Below are 19,838 nucleotides of genomic sequence, written 5' to 3'. Positions count from 1 at the left end.
TAGCCAATTCTAAATACAATTGTATTATTCAGATTCTACTAGACCAAACAAAACTAACCGCTAATTGTTTGCTATGGGTTACAGTAGAATAAAGTATCTGACCCATGTAACAGGATTGTTTGTAAGTTCCTCCTTGTTCTTTTACTATTTCCTTTTCTCATGTTGCTGTTTTTATCATCCTTCTCTCCTGTTTCTTTGGTTCACTGTCTGTTGAACACCATCTCTTGAATCACTTGTAAGTTTAGTTTTTATGGTTAGTGCCAGTGGGATGCAACAATTAGTGAAAGCACTCTATAAGGAATGACGATGTAGAAGACAATGGGGCTCATTTATTAAAGCAGCGAAGCGCATAAGTGGACGCAAAAGGTTGTCTGCGCCATCACAAGCGTGATCGCTAATATATTTGCGTGATATTGCGCATAACACAGAGCTTTTGCGATGGTTTTGTTTATGCGCATTGCGCAAAAGATTGGGCATTTATGTCGCAAACGATGCCGTGGTTGTTAGGGGCGTGGCTGTGGGCGTGGCTACAATGCGCTTGCACTGCGGCCGTCGCAGATTTGCGTCTGTATATGTGCAAAACTGCACCCGGGCAACAGCACCACAATTTTTACGCCTGCCTCTTCGTGGCGTAATAGTAACGCTCTTCAAAATGCGCATTCCTGCCCAGCTGCGCTAGTATATTCAAGATGAACAACCCTTGTAAAGTGCATATTAACCACGCCTTCCACCCAACATGTTTATATTGACCAAGGTTCCTTTAAGGGTATCAGGTAGGCTAAACACCTTTGCAACCAAACAAATATTAGCACAGAAACAAATGCAGATGCGTCTAAGTGAACGCAATATGCGCAATATGTGACGCAACTAATTAAAGCAGCGCATTCATACATGAGCACAACTAATCCTTACCTTTGCGGTATCTTCCTGTGCGCACAATTTATTATAAGCACTGCGACAGCTGATACGCAGTTTCACACGTCGCACCTGTCTTGTGTCTACATTAGCGCACAAATCGCACTGTTAAGGTATCGTGCACTACATTATTAAATACTCGCATGCGCTGGGCAAATGTCTGGCCACTGCGCTCTTTTTAGCGCTGCGCTGCGTTAATAAATGAGCCCCAATGACTTTGTCATCGGCTTTATCCCAAAGCAAATACATGTTTGAAGATGACAATATACTACAGTTAGAACAAGTAGAGCCAAGGTGCTATCAATGTACAGGTATGGGACCTATTATCCAGAGTGAGATTGACATGGGTCTTTCTGTAATTTGGATCTTCACACCTTAAGTCCACTAAGTATATCTTAGTTGGGATCAAGTACAAGGTACTCTTTTATTATTACAGAGAAAAAGGAAATCATTTAAAAAAAATTCGGATTAGTTGATTATAATGGATTCTATTGGAGATGGCCTTTCCGTAATTCTGAACTTTCTGGATATTGGGTTTCTGGAGAATGGATCCCATGCCTGTAGTATATATCTCCAAACATCTATTTGCTTTGGGAAAATCACCTTATCTGCATTCTCTACCTTCATTCTTCCTAGGGTAATTTTTTCTCATTGGCCCATTCGATTGGCACTCATAATGTACATTCCACATTCCACTTCATTATCCCCATTCTTGCCCATCCTTCTATTCTAAGGTACACAAACTTTATGTACACTATATTATGAGGCTGAGGCAACAGTAATAATGTGGCAGCAATGGAAATACAAAAAACATAACATACCAATATACTATACAATAATAAATTAGCCAATTGCAAACACTTTTTAAGTATTTTGTAGCTGCATATATTATCTGAGTTCTGCAATTTGTCTTTATTCAGCTCCTTGTCAGTAGTGATTTTTTGAAGTACTATACGCCTGATGCACTCACAGATCATATAGAACTATTTATAAAGGTAGTTTTTCACTCAGTGCAGATAGGAAATAATAGGTAGAAAGCATGAAGACATAACAATTACAGTGCATGATTTGCATTTGAAAGGATATCATACATTGGAAAGTAAACCTGTCAATATAAATGTTGCCATTCATAAAATGTAGACAAGATGCTACTGTGTGAATGCCACCATTCTTCCATTTAGGTTTAGTTCACACGAGGAGATTCGGGGAGATTTTGTCGCCTGTCGACTAATCGCCTCATCTTCTGAGTGACAATCTCCCCGAACTGCCTCAGCGTGTTTTCCCATAGGCTAGAATGAAAAGTCAGACTTTTCATTATAGCCTATGGGAAAACACGCTGAGGCAGTTCGGGGGGTTGTCGCTCAGAAGATGAGGCGATTAGTTGCCAGGCGACAAAATCTCACCGAATCTCCTCGTGTGAACTAACCCTTAATAGGAACTGTACCAGAAATTGTACATAGATACTCATAACAAACAAAGGAAAGTTGTGCTCACCACTATTTTTTAAAACCATTTGGCGGGGGTGCAATGAGGCTGTGACCACAAAATACATAGATACTCATCCCATACCAGTGGTGGCTGTAGGTTGGCCCTTTGCATTAAGCCAGGAGTTCCCTAGCTTTTTTTCAGTGTGATCCACATTCAAATGTAAAAACCTATGTTGACTGCTAGTCTGGAGGCTCTGTTTGAGGAAACCTGTGTCTTTATGCCTCCAAAACTTGAATAAAAGCCAGCCATTTCAAGATGGGCACTTACTAAGATGCCACTGGAAGCATCATCAAAGGGAGTGGAGTGTAACATTTTGCTTATGACCGGGGATCACCGCATTAAGCATTCCACCCCTGTAGTAACTGTACTGAAGCCACAATTATATCTTTATAATACACAAAACAATACAATCCTTTCAATTATAGCACAATCAATTGTACCATGTTTTATATTTGTTACAGTGACCAGTGCACCAATCAGTCTGTTATTCACATTCAGTGTCAACAACAAGGTAAGTCATGGTTTCTTATTCATAAGTATTAGAAAGAAACTATTAGGAAAGAGACTTTCTTTTACACAAGGTAATATTTTTCATACCCAAAGTCAGTTTAGAAGTTTAAAAATGAGTAGGTAGTGGACACGTTTGTAGTGGAGACCTTCCTTACTAAGAAAGACAATATATAGACAGTATGCCAACGGATATTGTGTATTAGTATGATTGCATGAGCCATGCTTCTTACTTACATTCTGATATTTTTTACATTTCTCTTTAGAATGTGGAAAACCCATTGTGCCAGTCAAAAGTGGTTCTAAGATTGTTGGAGGAAGTGATGCGCCATTAGGGGCATGGCCATGGGTTGTCTCTCTATATTATAATGACAGACAAACATGTGGTGCTTCCCTAGTAAGCCAAGAATGGCTTGTATCAGCAGCTCATTGTGTCTATGGGTAAGCCACATTTTATTACTATGTACATAGGGACACCCATTAATCAACATTCTCATTTTAGTGGTGTTAGTAAGTTTTTTTAAAACCATGATTAAACTCTATTTCTCTAGAATCACAAATGCCATATCATTTAAAAAAAGATCCAAATAGAAAAAGCACAAACAAAAAAACACTGAACAATCCAAATAGAGATACAAAAAAACTCAAATTATTCAGGATTTTCAGGTGAAAAAAATTAGAAACCCCCTCTAAAAGTCTGAACAGATTAAAAATGGTCCAATAGGATAAGTGCAGCTCCCTTTGACTTTTATAGGACCTGGGCAGGTTTTATATTTGAGCTCTTTGTGGTTATCACACCCTATAAATATAAAATTGTTAGGGTTTTAAAGAAATAAAAGAAAACCAAGAATTTATAGAGAAAAAAATTGATTCATGAAAAAAAATAGAAATTTCAATGTTTGAAAGTTAGTTAATATATTGGCCCCTTAGTATCAATTCAATAATTGATATTTATAGTGAAGAGATGATGATGATAGGCCAGAGTTCATAATTTGATGAATTTAAAATGCAACAGTATCCATAGTGCAATGAGTGCAAACAGTTCAGCCAAAAGCCAAACATATCCACGAAAGGACCTTGAGTTGTACATATTTATAAAATCCCATCCCAGGAGTACTGCATTGAATTTTCAATTGTCCTGCTGTGTATGGTATAAGTGCAACAATAGATCGTCAATGGAACCCCTTCATTAATGCTGCACTATTTCCCCATCCGAACAGTTCCGATGTTAACATGCATTGTATTGTATGGAGAAACCACTTGAATGAAACCTTTTATTGCTGATGACCTGATAGTTACACGGTACCAGTAATGCAGTCATAATCAGCGTTAAAGAGACATTATATGGATTATGGCTGTTCTGCAATGTCTGCAGTCGTGCCGAAGACACTACAATGATCCATTACAGCAATTCATTTTGCAACTACAATTACAAAACAGCCATATCTTTCCATTCTTGAAATCTAAGTATAAAGGCATGCAGGACACTACCAATATATCTTTATTACCAGAGAAAGGCATAGTTATAGCTTGACAAAATATAAATATTCTCAGATGAGGTATAGAGAATAAGCTTCTCTCTCACTCATACATACACACACACACATACACACATATATATATAGATATCCTTGATAAATTTTCCCATGTGGGACCGAAACTTCAGATTGAGATGTGAGCTACAATGAATAAGAACTGAAATGTTCATGCTAGAGAGTGCTGATCCATCCATTTAACATACTGTATATAGGTACATTAATGGCCCCCATATAAGGCCCCTTCCCCAACCACATCTGTTCCTGCACTCAAAAGTTCACTTGCCACCCTCTGTACTGGTTATAGAACTGTAGATTAGCAGGGCTGGTGGCCACCATCTGCTGAGTTCCATTCTTCTTTGAGGTTAGTACTCACTATGTACATATACATTATTTGGGAAACAATTGAACTCCTTCATTAAAGGGATTCTATCATGGTTTTTATGGTGTAGCTTATATACTGTATCTAAATTGCACTGTTTACATTACAAATAATTAACTCTACCATATAAAATGTTATTTCTGAACCAACAAGTGCAACATTTTTATTAGTTGTAATATTGGTGTGTAGGTCTCAGATCATGGTACCTGATTCTGTATTTTCCTGATTCCAGCATGTCACAATAGAACTGATTTCAGATAAACTATTGTTCCTCCTACTCAGTTGAACTGGATTTTTAATAATGAGTGCTGTTCTTATATCTACAGTTAGCAATGCAGTTGTCAGGGAGCTGTTATCTTTCTTCCTTCCCGTTGTTCTGTTTATAGGCTGCAAGGTTAAATGGAGGGGACGATATCACTTCAGCTTGCAGTAAAGAGTGACTGAAGTTTTTTAGAGCACAAATCACTTGACTGAGGGCAATTGGAATACTAACAACATGTAAAGCTCAATATCAGATTTCAAAATTATATAGAAAAATGGATTTCAGTGCAGAATTCCGCCACAGCAACACTATTAACTGATGCATTCTGAAAAAAAAAACAGGTTTTACCATGATAAAATCCCTTTAAATGAGTGGGCACATACGCACTCAGCAAAACTATGTGGAGGTGCAAGAACATGTTTTGACACAAGTTCCTTTATTGAATAGTGTTGACGTGTTCAGCTTCATATTCAGTTCAGTGTGTTGTGTTGTATTTTGGCTTTGAACTCTTCCCCCTTGTTTGACTTCAAACTTACTTTCTCAGTCAAAGATCCCTTTAAGAATATTTAGTTACATGTGGTGTCAAGAAACATGAGGAATCACAGTGGACCGAAAAATAATCAGTGTGAAGAATTGTCCACCACTAAGAACCATTCTGGAGAGACAGTTTTCTGTTACAGTTTATAATTATTTATCTTTGCAATCCTCAACCGACCATGCAATGGGCTATTGATAAACAGACAGAGTATTTTGCAGTAAAAAAACACGAATAATCTGTACAGCAAAGAGAAAAGACTATCTGGCACTTAGAGGAATCCACAAGGCCAATAATATAAGTTAAAAAAATGTCTTTATTCATCATAGTTAAAATTATAAATGCATCTCCATAGGCCCTACACATTTCTTACCAGCCCATGATTAAGTACCTTGGAGGTACGAAACACGTAGGGCCTATGGAGATGCATTTATACTTTTAACTATGATCAATAAAGACATTTTTTTAACTTATATTATTGGCCCTGTGGATTCCTCTAAGTGTCGGATAGTCATTTCTATTTTCTGTTCACATCGGTTTGCCGCTCCCAGAAGTTGGGGATCTGGGGCTGGTGCAGCTGGACCATACGATTAACTTTGGGAGCTATTTACTTTATTATTCCGGAGCCCCACTCGATCTCTCAATTTTGCAGACTACACTAATACATCAAAAATCATAAGTAACAGAAACTGACCCAGAAAAGAAACTTAAAATCATACAAACATGGGAACCATGGACTTCCTACCAGCTTTCCATATCCACCTAGAATGTTCAGCCCATTCCTATAGTCGTGAAGGCCAACTCGCATCCTCTGAGGTCCACGCGTTAGTGTTACGCTAGCCATTTCTAATTCAAGGGCTATACGTTCCTTAGGAGTAAGGGGAGTGCCGGTATTATAATCACTGTATGTTGATGCATAAAAACCAATATTATGTACTTGCTCATTGTACCTTGCAAATATCACTGTATGCTATTACTTTTTCTTTCTGCTTGTCTTTATATCAATAAAAGCAGTATTGAATTTAAAAAAAAAATCATAAGTAAAACATTTAGTATCTATTAAAGTTTAGTTTTATGCAAATATCAATGAGAACTATTAAAAGAACTAAAAATGCAGGAAACTCAATAAATGCACTTAGCTGGGATGTACGAATTGCACTGCACTGTTGGATGTTTTTTTATAGATGATCTGGTAACCTTAAATTATGAATTCCTTTCATAATTGGTTTTAGCAGCAATATGTGAACTACAGATAAAGCTTCAACATATCTCTGGCTTGTTTGAACAGCTTAATATGAAGCATTTTTTTGGGAAACTAACAGAAGTTTAGACCTTTTTTTAACATTCAGGACTGATGGCACATTATCCTGAGTCATTACTGAAACAAAATAATAATAATATCCCTATTATAGTATATTGGTTTACAGATGTCTGTAATAATATATATTAATTATTATTTTACTGATAATAGGGCTACCTACCAAGCCAACAAACCAACCAAAGGGGTAAGGTGGGCAAGCAAAAAAAGGAAATTGTCATCTTCGCATGGAACCTACACCCACAGAGAGTGTATCCTCTACCAGTTGGATAAACTGGGCCTCAGCCCTCAACTGGCAAGCTTTCCCCACTAACTACTGTATGAAGATACAATGTGCCACCTTAAACCTGAAATCACTATCATACCACAACACTATCAGCTTTTATCAGTGCTACGATAAACCCACAAAATACAAAGAAATGGATTCAAGCTGTTAATGTGTTCCTTATTTATTTTAAAGTTGTGCCTTTATCTGCAGGAGGAACTTAATACCATCCAATTGGAAAGCAAGACTAGGTCTACACACCAATCTAAATCTGACCCAGCCACAAATAGTAACTCAGATGATTGATCGGATTGTCATAAATCCACAATATAATAGGCGCACAAAAGACAGTGATATAGTAATGATGCATCTACAATTCAAAGTGAATTATTCAGGTAAGACAATTACTGATCAGTTTTTCAGCTGTGCTGATAAATGATGTACTTTAATAGAGACTGTGCTAAAGCACTAATATCTCAACATATTCATGCATAAATATAACTAATCTGATGTGCGTATATTTCTGCTAGACCACCACAAAAACACACTCTACAGAACAATGCGAGGGCTGAAAATCACAGCATGTTATAGATCTTAGAAATGGTAATTTTTTACAGTCATTTTTAATATTTTTTTTAGGGAAAAGGAAATCATTGCTAGAAAATTGGTTTCTCCAATCATGCACAATTGAGAATAAAGCATAATTGCTTTTTGAATACTGTCATCTTGGGTAAATTACCATTATCTTTATGTAATAAGGCTATTGAGACGTTAAGTGGTTGCTGGTGTGTATTAGATTGATGCATATTATAGAAGTAAAAAGACAAATTTATGCTTCGTGGTGAAAAAAGACTAAACATCTTGCAAAGCCTATGGCTGGATATTCAAACTGCTGTACCAACAAAGTTTACACAATGGATGACTGTGATTAAATTTCGTGGGCTGTAAACCCTTTTCTTGCCAATACCATTAAGGGGCCTATTTATTAAAGTGGACCTGTCAACCAGACATGAGAAGCTATATAATAAAAGTCCTTTTCAAATGAAATATGAAACCCAAATTATTTTTGTTATTAAAACATCCATACCAGTTATAAACTTGTTAAAAATTCTCAGCTGTCAATCATATATTGTCTACTCCGCTTCTATGCCTTAAACATAAGGGTGGGGAAGGCAATCACTTTCCATTCTGCACTTCCTAGATTTCCTCCTAACCATCTAATTGTGTAGCCAGTGTATGGTCAGGGGTATCAGGTCCCCCATTCTGGCACATATACAAGATTTTGAGATGATGCAAAACTTGCCTTAATAACAGTGTCTACAAAACGGTACCTGCCTGTCTGCTGTGATTGTGAATTCCAAGATGAAAAACAAATGAATTTATTTTGCTTCACAAACATGATAAAATAAGATTTGGAATTATTTCTTAAGGTGACAGTTTTCATTTAAACCTCACATTTTTATGGTTGAGTTTTTAAAGGGAAAAAACTCGAATGTTTTCACATTTATTACGCACCAAAGCTGCTAAAAATTAGAATCCAAAAATACTTCAGCTAAAAATTGCAGAAGACAAGTAGAAGTCAATGACAGGTGGTCCCTTTAACAACTGTAACGTGTTTTTGTCTTAATGATTTTTGAAAGTTGAGAGCTGTTTGATACTGATTTTCATTTCGATAATCCGACAAATTCAAGTTTTTCATTAGATGATCGAGCGACAATTTGAAATGGCTTCATGTTTTGAATTTTGGCACAATTTTGTCGGCAACTTTTCCTGCACAGACAATTTTTGATCCGAATTGTTAGTTCATTAGTTAATCCAAAAAATAGGGGGCAGATTTACTAAGTGTCAATTTCAAAGTACAAAAAAACTTCGAAATTCGACCATCGAATTAAAAAACTTCAAATTCGAAGTTTTTTCAACAAATTTGGCAATCCTGCGGTCGAATAAAAATCGTTCGATCCAAACGATTTTTAGCGATCGATCGAAGGATTTCTATTCAACCAAAAATAAACTTAGAAAAGTGCTGTGGAAGGTCCCCATAGGCTAACATTGCACTTCGGTAGCTTTAATTTGGCGAAGTATGAAGTCGAAGTTTTTTTTAAAGAGACAGTACTTCAAATACTGAATGGTCAAATAGTCGAACGATTTTTACTTCGAACTGTTTGAAACGAAGTCAAATGGTCGAATATAGCCTATTTGATGGTCGAATTACCCAAAAATTTACTTTGAAATTCGAACTTTTTGACATTCGAACCATACACTAGAGCTTAGTAAATCTGCCCCTTAGAGTTTTTCTGCTGACAATTTGAAAAAGTCGCACGATTTTGTCGCAACTTTTCCTACATAGACAATTTTTCGATCCAAATTGTTAGTAAATTTAGTCAGATTGTGGACAGGAGTTTGGTTGAATTTTTATTATTTAAATAATGGGAAATCAAGTTTTGATAAATAACACCCTAATTTTGGTCATCAGCCAGGAAAGTAACAAGCTGTTAATGACTTTTAGGATTCAATGTTTTATGGGAAAAGACTGGGGAAAGAAATAAGTGCCATTAAGCCAGGAAAAAGTGTGGTAGGGAAATGTTTAAAGAGACAATGGACATGGGTAAGATTTTTCTGGAGTTGGTTTACTATTTAAAAATGCTTATCATAGACATGGTTTGTAGTGTGTCACTGTGAAGGCAATGAACAAGCAGAGGAATGATACCGTTGTATCGCACCTTTACTTTCATACTCATCTCATTATCCCTGTCACATATCCTGTGATTCCCATGCACCAATGCCAAGTTGAATAGAAAATCCATAAATTCAAAGTAAAGTAACTATCACCTATTGACCCCAGCATTTTTACACCTTTTAACTCACACTGAGAAAGGAGGAACAACTTTGTGAATAACATAAATAGTGATGGGCAAATCGGTGCCGTTTCGCTTCTCAGAAGAATTTCGGCTTTTTTTTTTTTGAAGCCGGCATTTTCACAAATCAATTAGCATGCAGCGAAATGTGGATATTTGCCTTGAATTCATGTCTTGCGAATTTATTTGCCCATCACTAAACAGAAACCATTATAATATGGGGTATTAATAAAATGCAGAGTATTGCAGTGGTTTAGGCCCTTCAGGTCATACATATGACCAAATGATGGTGGATGATTCCATCCAGCCACATTGGAAAGATTAGTAGCTACTTTAAGCACAAAAATTCAAAAACTTGAAGTAAAAAGATTGGCATCTAAAAGCTGGCCTGTTCATATAGAAGTGACTGGCAATTGTATTAACAAAATACAAGCTATTTTTTAGTTCAATATGTCGAGATTAATTGTTGACTTATTGAGTAGTGATAAATTCGCCCATCACTATTGTTGAGTGGTTTTTTTTCCATTTCAAGTGATCTAAGAGATTTTTAAGATTAAAAAATAGAAAAATTAGATTTTAATAAATCAAACATTTACAGTATATGCTGCTGTGCATATATTCCAGAATCACTATTAGCTTTCATTCTTTGTCTCAACTTTGAACTTTATTAACTGAATTGTGACTCCTAAAAAAAAAGCAAAGGAATAGGCCGATCGCTCTACAGTGTTCCAGTTATTGCTCTTTGGGGTCTTAAACAAAGGATTTCACTTGTCATCCGGTGTGTAGCAAGTCTGTGCAGTATGTGCATAAATGTCCTTTCTTCTTCCTTGGCAAACTTTCTTTCTACAATGTACTCAAATAAAAAACACCCTTGACATTTTTGTTTTGTGCTAAAAGTCTGAAATGCCAGGGGAGCGTGTTTACTAGCAAAAAAGGGCATATTTAAAGTATATGCAAAGAAATAAAAATTTATTTAAAATTTATGCTGTCAGAAAAAAAAAATTCTATAATAATGTAATTGAAATAACTGATAGAGTAGAAATAAAATGTTGCATTATTTAGAAAGTACAACAAATTCAAATATAATGACAAAATTATTATATGGAGAATCCATCATTGCATGGTTAAAAGAGGCAACTTGTCATTAAACTGTCTTCACTCTTCAGATATGTGAAACTGCATTTATCTGTCCAAATAATATGTGAATAGGCACATATAGAGATTCTTTTGGATCAACCATAGGAAATCCTGCCCATTATTCCAAATTAATAAAACCGGCAAGGTAGTTTTGACCCAGACAGCCCTCCCAAAAACAGGGCTGCCCCAGGTCAAAACCGGACAGGTGGCAACTCTAGTATATACTCATTCTATAAGAATTTTATAGGGTTTTGGTGTATGCCCGATGATATGGGGGATTTACAGAACCTTTTATTTTTCAAAAATTGTATACTTTTTACTTTTTTGAATCCATCATATGATGTATAGTGATAGTGTTTTTACTGTTGCACATAAAAAAGTGCTAATGTTCTAACCATTAAATGGATCCTTTTTTACTAGATTACATTCAGCCTATATGTTTGCCAGAAACTAACCAAGAATTCACTGGAGGAATAAATTGCTCAATAGCTGGATGGGGCAGAACAGAAAGTGGAGGTAATATATTTTTTATATGTTTAATATCCTGATTACTCAACCTCACATTCTGTGTCTTTTGTTACCTGACAGTATAACACTGGCAATGAAATCATAGCAAATATGATATATTTAATGTATGTATTTTGCCTTTCTTGTATGTATGTATTTATGTATTTTGGTAGTACCTGTGTTTACAAAATATTCACAATGACGGACCTCTACAGAACCAATTGTAGTAATCAATTAAACAGGATAACATACCAAATAAGGTTGCAAACTAATTCGCATGGCCATATAAATGTTTTTACCATGAACAATATCCACACCAAATTATGAGAGCTGAGTTATGGAGTTGCCAACAGAAATTCCAGCTTTGGGCACTAAACATGGTGGAGCTCCACAGAGGAGCAGTTGAAAGTAGTAAGTAACTGTTGGATAGAAGGTATTCCAATACATGATGGCAACAGTTGGGCAATATGGAGTCTGTATTTACTTGTTTTTGTGTTTCCCAAACTGTGTCCTACATATGTAGTTGAAGTATAACTCTTAACGCATACTGGCAGCTATATACTGCTAACGGATACTGCAATAGTGACCCACAAATGCATTTTTGCTCTGGATTTACCATAACTAAATATGACCCTCTTTAAAACAATATTTACTTTCTTTAACTGTAGTGTAATTATATTTTATGTTCATAAAAGTGTGCTCCTCCGCCACTGGCTGTTACATACCCTGGTTAAAGGAACAGTAACACCTGAGATGTGGCGGGTCAATTTTTTTTTGTCATGCAAAAATTTTTTTCACCCATTGGAGTCTATGGGCATCATTTTTGTTGCGAATTTTGGCGAAAATTTTGCTCATCACTTATAATGAATTGAGTTAGAAAAGCTAGCACATCTTTATATTTGCTATAATTCTGTTATAAAGTGTAAATGATATGTTCCTGCATTGCAGTGTGTCTGTATCATTGTCTTTAGCTGTTTTTAGGTTTTTCACTTTGTATCTAAACACAAAATCAGTATTCCATGGCAAATAAAAAGAACTACCACTAATAACCTCTCCAACATGGCAATCTTGTTTATGATGCTGTATTTCCAAATCAAAATTTATGTAGGGAAATCATTTTAATAACCTATTAAACCTGCACTGTTTATTGCATCCATGATAGTAAAATGGAAGTAATTACTGACCTGCTATGCTCCCAGGCCACCAATTTTAAAGCATCACTATATAACAATATATATATATATATTGTTTCAAAAAGTATCCGCACTCTGTCTTGGTTCTGTGGTGGGTGCTTGGTCAAAGATTATCATACAAAGTTCAAATTGGACCAGCACTCCAGATGTATTTTTCAAATGATTTTATTCAATGATCACTCATATTCTTCCAAAGTTTCGGCCGTAGTTGTTTATATATATATATATAAACAAAACAAACTACTGGATAGGTGCACTCAGAAAACAATGGAAATGCCTAGGTGCTGGAACATATATCAATATCAATAGAGCAAATAAATTGGTACTCATAGGTCTTTTTATATATATATATATATATATATATATATATATATATATATATATATATATATATATATATTGTGTATATATAATTAATTCTCTTTTTTTTACTGTTTCATTTTTGATTGTCCACTTATTTGTATCCAGGTCCTATTCCAAATATATTGCAAGAAGCAGAGATTCCACTTATCTCAAATCATAAATGTCAACAACAAATGCCAGAATACAATATTACAGATAATATGGTCTGTGGAGGCTATGAACAAGGAGGAATAGACACTTGCCAGGTACAAATTATGAGAAAGCATGCATGTGTGCGCGTGGGTTAGTCAAAATAGGAAAATTAGGGGATTGAAAAGACAACAATAATTGTCAGAATTGATCAAACAATTTCAAAACAGATTTATCATGTGCTGATTGTGTGTAGAGTTCAACATTTATACAGGTATGGGACCTGTTATCCAGAATGCTCGGGACCTGGGGTTTTACAGATCTTTTAGTAATTTTGATCTTCTTACATTACATTAAGGGGCACATTTATCAAGGGTCGAATATCGAGGGTTAATAAACCCTCGAATTCGACCTTCGAATTTAAATCCTTCGAATATCGAATTCGAAGGATTTAGCGCAAATCCTTCGAAAAAATCATTTGAAAAAATCGTTTGATCAAACGATAAAATCCTTAGAATCGAGCGATTCGAACGATTTTAAGCGATCGATCATAGGATTTTTCTTCGATCAAAAAAAGGTTATGAAAGTGCTGGGGAAGGTCCCCATAGGCTAACATTGTACCTCGGTAGGTTTAAACTGCTGAAGTATGTAGTTGAAGTATTTTTTAAAGAGACAGTACTTCGACTATCGAATGGTCGAATAGTCGAACGATTTTTAGTTCGAATCGTTTGAATCAAAGTCGAAGTTGAAGGTCGTAGTAGCCTATTCGATGGTAGAAGTACCCAAAAAAATACTTCGAAATTCGAAGTTTTTTTCATTCGAATCCTTCACTCGAGCTTAGTAAATGTGCCCCTAAGTCTACTAGAAAATCATATACAGCACATATTAAATAAACACAATAGGCTGGTTTTGCTTCCAATAAGGATCAATTATATCTTAGTTGGGATCAAGTACAAGCTACTGTTTTAATATTACAGAGAAAAAGGGAATAATTAAAAATAATTGGATTATTTGATTATAATGGCGTCTATGGGAAATTGACTTTCTGTATTTCGGAGCCTTCTGGATAACAGGTTTCCAAATAACAGGTCCCATACCTGTATTCAATTAAATGTATAATTAGTAAAAAAAAATCACAGTTTTGGACCTGTTCATACATATTTTATGCATGTTTATTAGATATGGGTTTCTCCTTGACATCTTCTGGAAGCTAAAAGTTCTAATGCTAAGCAAGCTGTATGAGTTAATTCTGACTTATAGCAGCCTTCCTGTAGCAGAGCAATTCAACTATGTGTTACCTACCCTGTGATTTGCAAGAAATGTAATTAGTTATATATTTCTTATTCAGGGAGATTCTGGAGGTCCAATGATGTGTAAACAGAATAATGAATGGTTCTTGGTTGGAGTAACTTCATTCGGATTCGGATGTGCACAGCCCAGTCGGCCTGGAGTTTATGCTCGAGTCACTCAATTCACCAACTGGATAAAGAACTTTATAATTTAGCAAAAAATCTAAACGGATTCAACAGAAGATGTCCATCATAATGTTAAATGCTTCTTAAAAATGGCTTTGTTTAATTGCATGAAATTCCAAATGGGTGATGTCAGCAGCCAATAGAATCATGTGTTTTTGGAAGACCTAACTAATACTTTGTACTGTAGTACCACAATGATCGGTAGTATCACAATCACAGTGATCAACATATGATCAACATATGATCAACATATGACCAACATACTGTATAAACTACTGTTGTAATTGAGGTAGATATTACTTGCTTGAACCATGACTAAATATTCTTCTCTTCTTAAAGGGGATATGTCACCTTAAAAAATAAATACAAATCCTATTTTATCATGTTAGTCAAGGAAAATATACTTTGCTTACACTGTATAAATTAGTTAAATCTTGTTTCCTTCAGCCTGGTAATTCATAATTATAGCAAGCAGGCAGCTGCCATTTTGTGATATTAATGCAAGCCTTGCATCATCTCAAAATCTTATTTCTGTGCCAGAATGGGGTACCTGATTGCAATCCCCAAGCACAGGCTACATAATTAGATGGTAAGGAGGGAGGGGAATGTAGGGAGTGCACTGACATCCAGGAAGTGCTGATTGGAAAGTGAAAGTAGTTTCCTGCCCCGCCTCTATGCCTAAGGTGTAGAGGAGGGGCAGGCAATATAAGATTGACAGCTGAGATTTTTAAATGAGTTTACAACAGGTATGAATGCTTTAAAAAAAATAGATTTTGGATTTCATGTTTAATTTGAAAAGGACTTTAATTATACAAGTTTTTGGGTGACAGGTCCATTTTAAATAAATGACCTTCCTTGTGCCCTTGGCCATTCCACCCTATTAGGCACTTTAGTTTAGCATTGCCAAAATTATTGTGAACTATAAAATTAATTTACCCTATGAGGCTATTAAAAGGAACCTATTTATCAAGCCATTGTGTGTTCTAATCTATTTCTTGTTGTCTCATATTTATTTTAAAAAGATGTTTTGTATTTGCCATGCTTTATCTTTCTTTATTTGATTCAATATTCAGTACAAGCAAATTCTTGACACATCTCTTCATGAAACTATTTCCCTTCCTATTCTTCTAGATATTGATCACACTGTTAAAAACACACTATTACATCAGTTACAAGCAAAGTTGAATGTGTAGATTGTTTTTGTCTGTCGTTGTCAACATGGCATTTGGAAATAATGAAGCAATTTTCTGTTCTTGATTCTATATGTTCAAATTGATTTCATACATTGTGTTCCTTGAGTCTATCTACTGGCAAGACTGCAAGATTGAGTACAGTATATCTTCTCAGAAAAAGCTAGAATAAAGTTAACAATGGTCCCATGCTGTTTATAAAGAGCACTTGAAATCTGAAGTCTCTATATTTTACCGTTGTGAATGATGTTCTATTTGTTGCCTTTTATGTTCTATAATTTTTCTCACAATGATGTACTCAATAAGAACCCAATTTTTTATGTTGCACGGCACTTAAACATCTTTCCCCTGGTATGACGTTATTATTTGAGTGTGTGTGAAGGATTTTTCTCCCAAAGATCAAACTTTCTCAAAGCGATGCACATCACAAGTTTTATTTTTGTTCCACCGGGCAATGAACATTCGTACAAAAACTGTAATAAGGTTTTCAGGCTGACAAATTGTCACATTTTTTACTCCCTTGCAGTCCAGCTAATATTGCTTCATTTCCCAAATTCTAGAAAGTCAATTCAGACACTTTTTTATAGAGTCGCAGCAGGAACACAAGGAAGAATGGAAGTCTTATTTCTGACTTCTCCACCTCACATTTAGCAAATCACTTTCAAATAAATGTACGAGGGCAGAGTTTGTACAGTTCTGTAAATTACACTGTGCTGTGTTCATTTGGCCCTGTAATTGGGTAGGAATAGCTAGACATCATGTCTACTTGAGACCAACATTTGTTATACAATGTAGACACTTGAGGATAGCCAGTAATCAGGATTATTATAAAATGCTTTGCTAAACAATTTAATTTTGCCTTTTGATTACTATTTTATATATGATTGGAGTGTTTACAGTGGTAAATAAGATAAAAAATAGGAGATGCTTAGGGGCAATGGTTAGCTTTGATAAAGTGGGCTGATGTATCCGCATTTAAATTTGGATTTTTATTGCAATTTTTTTTTTTTTTGCACTAAAACTAGCAAACTCAAATTATAACTTCAAATCAAGTATTTATGCAGCAAAAACTTGAATTGAGAACTTCAGCATCTAGAAGCTTGAAAGGTCATGTAAAAGTCAATAGTCAATGGGGATGCTCCTAGGCAAAATTTTCAAGGTTTTTCTATGAATTTGTAAAGTCTCAAAGTCGAGGTACTTGAGTGTTTTTCAACTATTTTATTCATTCAAGTTTCTATGTTAAAATGTTTACATAAGTAAGGTAACATTTGTGTTGTTTAAAATGTGAGTTTATTCAAATTAGAAAAAAACCTCTAAAATTGCACAAATCTAGATTTTGATAAATAAGGCCCTCTGGGGCAAATTTACTTACCTCCGAACTTGCACCAGCGTTGACTTCGCTGCACTTTGCCGCACTTCGCCAGGCATAGATTCGCCAGCGCTGCACAAATTCACGAAGATCCGAAGTTGCGCACAAGTTACCGATTGTTTGTGAAGTTGCGTTAACGATGGTACGATCAGCGGTTCAAAGTAAAGCTAGCGATCGGAAATTTGCATACAATGGCCGTATATGCTGCAGAAAACACATTACACAACACAAGGCCAAGGAACTTAAATAAATGTATTCTAATGCCCTACACATGTGCCCACAGTATAGTTTAGGTGCCATATGTTATCAAATGTAGTGGTGAAGGAGGGTACCCTAAAAAAAAATGTTGATGTTTTTCAGCCTATAACAAATATTAAAAGTAAAAGACACCAGTGGTTTTTTTTGGGACTTAGAAAAGATGTAAACTTTTTTTGAACCATCACTTCGCCTGGTCTGAGGTGGCGACGTAAAGTCTGGCGCAAGAGGTAACATTCACGAAAATCCGCAAGCTAGTGAATTAACGTAGTTATGTCTCTTCACCATAGCGCAACTTTGCCTGGCGTAAGGGTGCGAAGAAGCGCTAGAGTAGGTCCTCTTCATTAGTGAATTTATGCCAGCACCCGTTAGTAAATCGGTATAGGGGCAAAATGAAGTCACGCTGGCGAATTTTTTCTAGCGTTAGCCACTTCGCCCTTTAGTAAATGTGCCCCTGTGTATTTAAACATCATAATAAAAGGATCGTGTTAATGTATTACTCTGTCCACTAGGAAATTGAAGTATTTTCTATTATGTTTATTCTCTTGGTGTTAAAAAAAAAATACTCTTAGTACGAAAATTTTAGATTGCAAAACTATTTTAGATTACAAAAAAATTAAGCCTGAAAATTTTTTTATGTGGTTCCAGACACAAAAAATAAAAAATGAATGAAAAATAGCGTCAAAGGCAAATCTCCCTTTCTCCATGCCATGTTTGCTGTGGAAATGAAACCACCGTAAACTTCAATATCACCATCATTTATATAAGAAATTGTAAATGTAAATATTGTAAATATGCATAGTGCTACCAATATTATTACAACACTTATCCAAATGCTGACATAGTTGCCATCCTAAAATTGCTTGATCTTTATCTAATTCATTGCTTTCAGCTTCAAACATTATAGAAAAACAATCTCTCTCTCCAAACAGGAAAATAAAGGGAAAACCGATATCTTAATGCATTATAGTCTGTGCTAATTTTTTTATTGTGATTTACAATTATTATTTGATAATGAGACGCCATCATGTATATGTTGGTGTCATTAAAACATTTAGAAAAATTAATAGACAAATATATATATATTTTTTTAAAGGTAACAGCAATGCTTTTTTTAATAAAAAAAATAAAGTTAGGAAAAAGTTTGAATCCTAGTCTATAAAATGATTATCTTTACAATCCTCTTTTTTGTCAAAAAAAAATGTATTAATTTTTTTCTTTCTCCTAATGTTAATGAAGTTTTTCGAAAAAATGTAAATAATAAAATGTTTATCTGAGGCTTGCTCAAGGAAAATGTAATGCTAATTATGTAAAAAATGTACTCAAATGAAAAATTATAACATTTCGGAAAAATAAATATAAATAGATATGCTCTACTGAATTTACTGTGTTATTTATATTACCAGAGACAAGACGAGTTTAAAGAGTATTTGTTTGCTTATGAACTTGAAAGGGAAATGCACATTAGTACAAGAACTAAACTGTGATATCTGGAGGTGTCAATGACGGTTCTTTAAATAAATCAGTAGCCACACAAATGCTTAAGGTCATTTATATTATTGTATTATTATGTGGTTTTACAAATGACAGTATATTGGAACTCAATGTTACTAAAGAAAACCTGTACATTTGTTCTCCAAGATCTAACTTGTTTTCATGGGCAAGACTAAAATTAACCAATTAAAAAATAACTATGAAAATTGTAAAATTGAAAAGTTGTAGGCCTATGTAAACTCATTACACAAATTTTTGGTAAAAAGTGAAAATGTTGCATTCCAGTGAGCAGAATTATCAACGGTCGAATTTATGTGAATTTTTTATTTAAATATAATAAATTAGAATTTACTTACAACTCGAATGGAAGGTTATTTAAGAAAAAATGTGAACATCTAATATTTGATCGAATAGTCCCGACATGATAATTTCAATCAAATTTGTATTGAGTTTTCCCTTGAATGTCAGGAAGGCAATTAACATATTCAAATGGTCCAGCCATTGACTTGTAAATGAACAAGGCAAGTTTTACGAGGCGAATATTTGAATTAGAACTGCTTCCATGGTTGAGTTGTGATAAATCTTACATTCAAACTTACATTTGAATTGGTGGATTCAAATTAGAATTGTGAATTATGACACCAAAAATCTATTCGAAAATTTG

General features: G+C 34.9%; 1 protein-coding gene across 2 annotated transcripts in view; it reads left to right on the top strand.

The window, feature by feature from the left end:
- The window catches only part of LOC108709213 (enteropeptidase), a 163,199-nt gene extending 147,622 nt beyond the window's left edge, over positions 1-15,577 (top strand). The window contains exons 21-26 of one of the 2 annotated variants that reach the window (XM_018248858.2): positions 2,865-2,914; positions 3,177-3,351; positions 7,421-7,602; positions 11,620-11,715; positions 13,368-13,507; positions 14,740-15,577. In XM_018248858.2, the coding sequence (XP_018104347.2) occupies positions 2,865-2,914; positions 3,177-3,351; positions 7,421-7,602; positions 11,620-11,715; positions 13,368-13,507; positions 14,740-14,895 (799 nt within the window). In that variant the 3' untranslated portion in view covers positions 14,896-15,577. The remainder of the gene's footprint in view (positions 1-2,864; positions 2,915-3,176; positions 3,352-7,420; positions 7,603-11,619; positions 11,716-13,367; positions 13,508-14,739) is intronic. The other variant, XM_041583376.1, reaches the window with a different exon arrangement.
- Positions 15,578-19,838: the final 4,261 nt, after the last annotated feature.

This window comes from Xenopus laevis, chromosome 2S (genome assembly GCF_017654675.1).
Source record: "Xenopus laevis strain J_2021 chromosome 2S, Xenopus_laevis_v10.1, whole genome shotgun sequence".
Taxonomy (NCBI): Eukaryota; Metazoa; Chordata; class Amphibia; order Anura; family Pipidae; genus Xenopus; species Xenopus laevis.
This window is presented reverse-complemented; position numbering and strand designations above follow the sequence as displayed.